Here is a 9,756-nt window from a genome sequence, read left to right on the forward strand (position 1 = left end):
CAATTCTGAAACGAAGGTTTAAAGCATCAGTTTAACTGCAATATGGAGATAGTGGACGATTTGGAGTAGATTGAACGATTATGTGATTTAGAAGACGTTGAGCAGGCTACATCGCTTATAAGATAAGAGGTTCAAGCTCTGCAGCAACGCAATAAGTTGCTGAAGATAGCAGACAAGCATGGCTGGGACACAGTACGTGACTACGATGAGCATCCTTTGGCTGACAATGACGACGATGCTGCAAAACTCCGCAGCGCTAGTGCACGTGCTAACCGGAACCGACGATTCCGGCCTTATGACGACAGCGGCAGGTCTAAAGACTACGGCGCCTCCAGCATTCAACCGTCTTCGCAGTTTTTTCGTGGTCCTTTAGCAAGATTCGGAGAGGCTAGGATTTGAAAAATGTAGTGAAGAGGTGCCAGTTATAAAGTTACAGAAATTGCAGTCATTGATAGAAGAATACCTTGTTTCTAAAACGGGGGTTCTGTTTGTTATCTTGCTAAGGTTGTCGGAACGATAATTTCATTATCCTATAGTTTCGGTAATGTGTGTCATATAATGACGCGTAACCTATATATTCCCATTGTAAATAGACTGGGATACTGATATTATGTTAGACGAAGATTCAAAGTCAGAGCTTGTGTTTTGGAAGGATAATCTTTATGCATTGTCCTTAACATATATTTGTTCCATTTTAGACTGCCAGAGAGATTCTTTTGTTGACGCGAGTAGTTTTGCCGGCGCAGGTGTTTTCATCAGTAGCGTTAACGCAGTTTCAAGGGTTTCGTTCAGCGACGAAGAATGTAGCGCTAGTTCTACCTATTGTGAGCTTATGTCCCTAGAACATGCGATTGATTATTTTTTCAGAGTGTTTGTGTAATAAGTTTGTTAAAGTGTACACAGATAACCAGAATGTCGATTATTATTAAATAACAAACCATTATAGAAAAATGTATTTTCTTAAATATGATTACTATTGTATTATATTAAAGTTAAATTTTAGGAAAATTGAAAGAAAAAATTACGAAGTAAATCTAAAACCCTAACTTTGCTTCACTCAAACATACACAACATCTTAGTGTGCGATGTGCGAGAGACGCATATATTGTGACAACATGTGTACAGAGCTTCAATACAAACTTGATTTTTTATAAAGCAAGTACACAACTTCTAATCTTTACCAACAAGTATAATTCATGCACATATTTGTATCATGTGCTATAAGTGTTTGCTCATGTAAAATCTGTAGTATTTTTTGTAAATTTTGATTTGTTCTAGCTTAAAAATAAATGTCTTAAATTGAACCGCATTACCATAAAGTAATTTTCTTTTCCGACTCACACCTTATATTCATCATTAGAATGGTAGTCGCCCACGATACACTCCCTTTACTTTTCTCTGATGGGAGTATCCAGCCAAGGAAGAAACGTGTGAACCGTAGCCATGCATTCTACAGAATATAGGAATGACGGTCTTTATCCGAGTATCTTCGTTAAATCAAAAATCGTATGTATATATGCATAATTAAGCTTGTATACAACAACAACAACATGAAGTTGATGTTGCCACGTTTACGACTTCGCTAGAACTAAAATAGAACGTTTTTTATTTCAATAAATATCCCTACACAAACAAACTTGCCAAACAGGATTTTTTTCTCATTCCGTCAGGACAAAAGTACTCCGCTATACGATGTAACGCGGATTACTAAATAAATATTTCAATCGATGGTTTTGGCCTAAATATGATAATTGCTATGTGTACGTTGAACAGTTAGCTTAAACAATTTAGATACACAAAGATATCGTTAAAAAAATCGTTTACAGCAGGTTACAAGTTTAAACCAAAATTGAATTAATAACAAGCTTAAAATAACCGATATGATAGCACTGCGATAAACACTGTGTTAACCCTACATTACAATACAGCGTATGCATGCATGTGATTAAAGTTAAGTATGAAAAGTAAGCTTCCGGATGTGTTAAACAAAAGTAGCAAAACCGAAGATGAGGTTTAACACTTTACTTGAAATATTTCAGGGACTTAGTTAATACCATTGTATAAATTGTAAGTTGACGTTTACATTTAAACTAAAATTGACTTTATTGTGATGGATTTAACCCCACATTAGAACAGTCAGATGTAGTTAACAATATTAAGCATACGTTTTAAATATGGATGATCATACATGTAAACATGGTTTAATGCGGAAGCATGAATAAAGTGTCAGTGCGGGTGTAGTGGTAGATTATGCTAGTTTCAGTTGTCTTTGTCACATTTGTTCGAAATTGTTGGTAGACCAATATGTTATCTATTGGGTTGTTTGATACATATATTCCATAAAGCTATAAAGTCGGCCGATATATCAATTCGATTTATCTTAACATCGCATAGCGATCATATTAAAATTGAATTGCATGGGGTATGTCTTAAAATCTTATTGAATTATAAAGCATAGGTGTGTTAGTTTTATATCTTATTCCAACATACCGCACACATTGCAAAACAGTTACTTAATAATAGTTGCACATATGAATGAGTATCTTTATTGCTAGATACTTTTTATTGATAATGCTATTATCATAAGTGTTTTGCTCTTACGTTTAAACATATCGGTTTAAACCTAAATTGCTTAATACAGACAATTTTCAAAGTGGGGACCCGCTTTTATCTATAAATGTTTGCGTTCTGTTGGTATTTATTTGACATGTTTGTTTTAGATACGCAGATAAAGATGTCAAAGGCAATACCAAACGCATGCATGTTTTGTTCACACGAAGTGCCAGTAAGTTTTTGTAAAAATTGCGACTGTGTTTTAGGCAAAAACTGTTTAATTAACCATAACAAACTTCCGGTATTTGCGAATCACGTGACGGTGGAACTGGACGATACACAAAAGCGTACAATCGTAGATTCAACAAAAGAGTATAATTCAAATACTTCAGAAAATGATGATTCAGGATGTAACTATGATATTCATTTGCAGAAGTGCCCGCATCATGAAACTGAAAACCAAACACTGTATTGCGTCAAGCATGACGCCACGATTTGCGGAAGATGCTTGCGTACGAGACATAAATATTGCATTGAGGAATGTATTGACTTGTTTGATGTTACAATTGATGAAAAACTTCTAGATAAAACGCTGACAACTATAAGTGAATTCGGAACTAAGATACAGGATCATGAACAAGCAGTTAAAGAAAATATTCAACTAAACGATCACTGCATGTCAACCTCTCTCAAAGATTTAGATGAATTTTGCTCTGATCTGATTGAACGAATAAATGATCTCAAGGAAAATGTGTATATTGATTGCGTTCAAAGGCATAAACAAACACGTGAAAGACTAGTGAAAATCAAAGAAACATGTGATAAGGAGATGCTAACAGTTAATAAGCGAAAACAACTAATAGAAACACAAGTGCAACTTAAGCATAATCGTAGTCTCTATATTGAGGCGGTTCGCCTTAAGCGGGATAAAAAAGAAATATCTGCGAGGATACAACAAATACGTGAAGCCAACCATATGATACAATACTCATTTTGCCCGAATGATAAGCTAGCACAATTGTTAATCAATATCGCAAAAGAGATTGGATGGGTACAGGACAAGGTGGACGGTAGCGATGAGTTTGCAGAAGATTCGTCTGTAGTAAGTTCTAACCAAAATCACAGATAAACATTGGTTTATTGTTATCATGCACATTCTTAGAAAACGTCCTGCTATTAATATACATTTTATTACAAAAATGTTTGAAAATCAGTTCCTCATTCTCATTTAAATGTTCAATTTTAAGCATGTATAACTATTTTAAAACAATGATGAAGACATTTATTATTTCGACATCATATTGAACATTGCTCTACTGCTATTTTATTTGTTTTATTTGCATGTCTTTTACGACGTACTCACTATGTTATTTCATTCATATACTAGTCATTAATTTACACTACACACACGTTTTTTAAAGTTTTAACAATAATAACAATACTATGATATGCTGGTTTATCTTTATAAATGCACTTAATGACAACGATCCTACTTGAATCAGATATAAGATGAGAAGGAGGGTAGGAATAATTACAAATCCCGGCAAACATTATTTTGCCTGGCTTTGGTTCGAACACGATGTCAACAGTTTTGCGAGGACAATGTCTTGTTTCATTGTAAATATGAGGCACCAATGGGTTGGGCGAATTAGAAGCAAAACCCGCATTTTCCTGTTGTTTTTTTTTTCAAACAAATCCTTTATTATTTTTAGTGTTTGGAAAGTCGCTGTTATTCGAAATACTTGGACCACACCCTATTTATTAAACTTCAAACTTGCTTTCTCCATGCCAGTCCCACACTAAAGCTTGTTAAGGGAATATACTAGGTAAACGAGACGTCATTGCTATTTAATTGTAGTCAAATTAGAGAAAAAAACAGTGTCCAAGTAACATCTCTTTCTTAGACAATGAGTGACACTTAAATGCCTGACATAATTGATTTTACGCCATTAATATGATACCTTTATTGCAGGATGAAGCATGTGATTTCGTAGCATATATAGAATTCTACCCGAGCGAAGCCGCCATGGAAAGATATGATTTAACAATTGTATGACACAAATATAAGTGTTTTAAGCGTACATTAATGTTACATGGATTACATTGACTATTGTGTTAATATACTATTAATATTTAGATATGTATATTAATAGTAAGGCATATGATTAAAATCATAGAAATTATTAAACTGATATAAACTTTTTATGGCTAAGATATTATATTATTATCCAATATCAAACAATACTATTGACATATGTGTTGTATTCAATATGTTTACACATTGCAAAATGACACACTGGTATACACCATGTCGTTACCCATTTTAGAAAGACGATTATCTTTGGGAAGATAATCTCAAATTCTACAGAAATGAGAGTGCCTCCAAGCCATTTCCAGGTAAAGATTCGGAGTTTCTTTTCAATAACAAACACATTTTTGAAAGAGAGTTAACGCCTGGTTGGTTTTTTAGTGTCTTACAAGAACTTCTATTGAATATTTCTTACGTTTAAAATATATGTTACATCAATTTCACTGTATATAAATAGCACTAACATTGGAATAACATAAAACATAAACATATTATGTTGCCGACATATGAAAACAAATAAAATGAATATGCATATGTCGAAAACATTCATAGTAACGTGATTTGGGGTGATAATTAAAAATATATGCATTTTGTCGTTTTCAAGAAAAAACTAATTATTGTTTAACTTTTTTTATTTATCATGAACTTACCAACGATATAAAATCGTTTGACGTTGTTGTAACATAATATTTCATAAATAGCTTAAACAGAATGAGTTTCAGCGTACGGTAAGTTTAAGTTCTATAAACAATTACTGACGTTGGTTTGCATTTAGTAACATGTTAATGAGCGTATAAGCATTATTTTGTTAACTTTTAGGAAGTTATGTTGAAGACATGCTTGCGTGGAGAGGAGATTACAAAAAACTGGAAACAGGATACTTCTACATTCAGTGGTAAACTTCATTGACTAGAGTGTCAATTCAATGACGACCTTCACAATTCCGACATGAAGCAACGTAGGAACACTTATCTTTTTAGCTCTGAGCGCCCATCTAAATTCTGGCAAAGATGAATGTATTGCATTGATTTAAATCATGAATTATCTCAATAATAATTTCAAAAATCAAGCGGCAATAAATCTGTCATTTTAAAGCCCATTATCAGAATATAGTGTATGTAACACTTATTATGTAATTGATGCATTACAAAAAGGCACATAAATTCTGTTAAGATGCGAAGATCGTTCTAAAACCATATAAAACGTTGGTGGGGATAATATACCAATTCAAGCTTAATTAAAGTGTTTAGTAAAGGCTTGTTTATTCGTTGTTATTGTGTTATTAAAGCCTGATGCATTCTTAGATTTGTATTGGATGCTATGTATGACGTTGTTATGTTGTGCAAGGACCCGACTACCAAACCTGTATCCTGACTGAAGCTCATGGTTTGTAATGTATATACACGTAGCAATAATTATAACGTTTTAAGCCACAAATACCCACTTTTTGACTTTATGCAAGAAAAAGACATAGACTCGCTTTGTTGGAATATGTGTATTGATTAATATGGAAATGAAAAATGCATTTCCGCAATTTGTTAATTAAGAATGTTTTTTGTTTAATTGCTTCGACAGGTTGTTTCCAATTCCCGCCTCTTCAGGTTTAAATAACTGCGCACAGGAACTATATGCTCATGAAGCTGACGTGAGTGTAGAGGTGTTTGGTTGCGTTTTGTACGACACTGATTTTTTGACAACAACTGCTTCGTTAAACAAAAGAAATCGTAAATGTGTAATAATAAACTGTATATATTAATTTAAGATGAATAATAACTCAGCAATTTGTTCACAAATGTAATTAACTTATTAAATGTGTCTTTGTATTTTTCTTAACTACAAAAAATGCATTTGTAAACGTAATACTTAACTATTTCTATTTTTAACTTTGTTCGTATCGTCCCGCTGTTTCTCCTGATAGTTTTTTTACAATCTAAATATACAATGAACACACATTATTGTTATTTGATTGGCAGGAAATGCAAAGAGATCCTATTGTCGTTGGAAAAGTTCTACGTTCGTATGAAATGATGCTGGATTTCTACGGAATGGAACTTGTAGATGTAACAAGTGGGAAAGTACGTCGATGTACAAAGAACTGGGAAAATAGATATGCTTATTTAAATCGGTATGCTAATATTTTATGCTACGTTATTTGTATTGATATTTGTTTCTAAAAGGAAATGTTAACCGTGTCAACTGCTGTAGCGCGTTGCTTATCAAACAACCCAAGAATCACGCTAAAAGATATGTATATTAACGATCTGTACAAGTCACATGTGTATTATTAGAACTCTTTATAAATATGAATAAACATAAACCAAACAATACGACTATGCATGGTTCTTTTATTTTACACTTCTACATTTGGAAAAATGGCTAAATGGTTATTGACTTGTATTGTTTTATTTATTTAAGCACGTTTCCCAACTACATACGAATACGAAGAATATTGATATGCCTAGGGCAACTGGGTTATGAGAGGTTTCAAGTACCCCTGGTTAGGTTCATAATGGCTGAAGCAAAAGTAACAGAAGAACTACATGCTGTTGATTCGAAGATAATACGGATTTTGATTGAAGCAATTAAAGACGAAGATGATCGATTATCCATGTCGACGCTTCTATTAGACATGGAAGCTTTCCCTGAATTGTTTGATCAATACGGATTACTTAAAATGAAATTAATACACAATTAGAGAGTGAGGTGTACAAACAACTCTCACACCTGCAAGAAGCTAATAATCGCACGTTTAATTGTGTTTTATGCCAAGGTCATGTGCTTTAATACCATATCAAAAATATCAATTTGAACAATAACATTTACTTTATTTTAAAATATCATGTTGACATGTGTTGCATGACCTTGTATTGCAATTATTTAAGGTAATTCTTCTATTTATCAGAAAACCTAGTACAATAAGAACACTTTTAATGTAGATTTTCATTCGTTAAAAAAATCAAAACATGGGGTTTATCTTTTTGAGTGATCAAGAAAAACTTCCTTAACGTGAATACAACAAATACAATTATTTGCTCTGTATGTACAGCAAACGCCTACATTATTACAACAAAATAGGGAAAACTTTGCGCAATAAATGTATTATATTTTATATTTTGGGAACAGTGGTCTAATGGTAGGGCGCTGGCTTAGGGATCGAGAGGTCCCGGGTTCGAATCCCGGTCTGGCTACTGGAACTTCCTTGAGTAAGAAATTTATCCCACATATGCTCCTCTCCACCCAGGTGTATAAATGGGTACCTGTGAGGGAAATAAGCCAATGTGCCGTGGCTGCATACTGCGCCAAGATGTAAACGGACGACTTAAGACCCAGTGATCAGGGACAAAATGTCAAGCGCCTTTGAACGCACATCTCGAGTTTGAAAAGGGCGCTATGTAAATGTGGTAAACATAAATACTATAGATAAAATTACTATGACTCTCCAGCATAATATGTTAATTCATTTACCATGCCGTAGAAGCATTTGATAATTAAATGAGAATAAAGTATGAGTAGCTTCTTAACACCACGGCTTCAGAACATAAAACGCTACGGGTTATAAATAACATTGTGTTTATTATTACTTTTATTATCATTATCACTATTATTATTTTTTTTTTTAATAGGTTACATGGAAATTATTACAAGTGTAGATAGATGCTCACGAACGCACATAAATGAATATTGTATGCAGGGGCAAATTGAGCGTTGAGATTGTCTAATTCAGACTGGGATATTGTTAGTTGTTCGCTTATTTAGTCTTGGTTGCAACGGAGACTTGGGAAAGACATTTTAACCAAGGAGGTGTAACAGGCCATTCAGCTTTACACACCGTAATAAGAATGTTAACTTTAATAAATCACATTTGAAGTGTAATACAACATGCATTTATATTGATTGAAATAAAGCGTCGGTTGATTATACATTAATACTCCTATTGACCCATATTAAATAAAAAAAGTTATGTTTCGGTGTTGTTTTGAATTAATTTCACTTTATCTAATAGCTTGACGATGGAGCACATAGCGAGGATGAAACACGTAGGCATACGTCGATTATTGGGGGATAATAATATCATGTAACGAATGTACTACTTGCATGCGTCGGTTTTCTACCTGCCCGGGGCTTTGATCTCGGGCAAAGAAGCGACCTTGCTGATCGTTCCTATTCACACTCTATCAGAATGAGTCGAATTTGTAACGGTTATCATCCACGGATGTTGCACAGACCGGTTTCTTTTAAACCACATAAAATTGGTTAATCGTATGTGGGCTGTGCTCCTAGCGTCAGAGCAGCGAGCCCCGTTCGTCTTGACGATACTTCAAACAGACTAGAAAAACATTGTGACGAGGTAGGTCAGTGAAGTCAATCTGAATGCATCTTTTCCTGGTAATTATGTCAGATGCGAAATAAACATTGGCCGTCTCTTTGTTTATTACTTACATCACCATTATCTGAATATTAGGCAATTAATGACACCTGGTTCAGCTGATTCCAATTTACTCACTTAGTGTTTATTGCATACAATAAATTGTAAACAAGTGGTCATTTAACACAGCTACGTCCCGCAGCTTTAAAGAATCATTGATGTTCAAATATTGAGAAGATGCTTGGATGAAATCAAAGTAAGTTTAAAGCATGCTATCATTTTGTTCTGAAAATGCCACGATTTTTGTTTCAAAGATTTGGTAACTGTTTACCTTCACATTTGGCAAAACGTTTGTAATCGTACCGTTTTAAGGTATCGAATTTATGTCGATAAAAGGGGACCAAACAACGCTATAGGATTAAATTGATATACAAAATAACGTATGATATAAAACAGCTAATCAGGGTGAACTAGCAGGCAGAGTATGTCAGTAAAGTAGGCAGAGGCATGCAACCCAGTTGTCTATATATGCAGTAACTGTTGCCTTATTTAATATGCATGCCATGCATTTATATTAATAATTGTTATTTCACCTAAAGCAGCATTTGAATGTATATTAGAAACAAAATAGAAACATTATCTTGATATAATCTGTTGCAAGCTACTATAGCCTTAGCCACTGTCTAGTTCACTTCTCTTAAGTAGCTAGCATAATAAGGTGCAAATGGTTGATAGTAGGTGTAAAAGG

At 33.8% G+C, this 9,756-nt stretch overlaps 1 protein-coding gene across 6 annotated transcripts; it reads left to right on the forward strand.

The window, feature by feature from the left end:
- The first annotated feature begins 1,941 nt into the window (after positions 1 to 1,941).
- Positions 1,942 to 8,984, forward strand: LOC127858013 (opioid growth factor receptor-like). Of its 6 annotated transcripts, none has more exons than XR_008038721.1 (9): positions 1,942 to 2,067; positions 2,721 to 3,655; positions 4,526 to 4,603; positions 4,881 to 4,950; positions 5,462 to 5,537; positions 6,218 to 6,287; positions 6,616 to 6,767; positions 7,058 to 8,472; positions 8,646 to 8,984. XR_008038721.1 is itself a non-coding variant. In XM_052394851.1 (8 exons), exons 2-8 carry the CDS (start codon positions 2,735 to 2,737, stop codon positions 7,335 to 7,337), a joined length of 1,647 nt encoding a protein of 548 aa, XP_052250811.1. In that variant the 5' UTR covers positions 1,942 to 2,067; positions 2,721 to 2,734; the 3' UTR covers positions 7,338 to 8,609. The 6 variants fall into 6 exon arrangements, 2 of the variants coding, with proteins under 2 accessions (XP_052250811.1, XP_052250813.1); XR_008038722.1 differs by lacking the exon at positions 8,646 to 8,984 and having other exon boundaries at positions 7,058 to 8,043; positions 8,266 to 8,609; XR_008038724.1 differs by lacking the exon at positions 8,646 to 8,984 and having other exon boundaries at positions 5,462 to 6,028; positions 7,058 to 8,609.
- The last annotated feature ends 772 nt before the right edge of the window (positions 8,985 to 9,756 follow it).

Source organism: Dreissena polymorpha, chromosome 14 (genome assembly GCF_020536995.1).
Source record: "Dreissena polymorpha isolate Duluth1 chromosome 14, UMN_Dpol_1.0, whole genome shotgun sequence".
Classification (NCBI taxonomy): Eukaryota; Metazoa; Mollusca; class Bivalvia; order Myida; family Dreissenidae; genus Dreissena; species Dreissena polymorpha.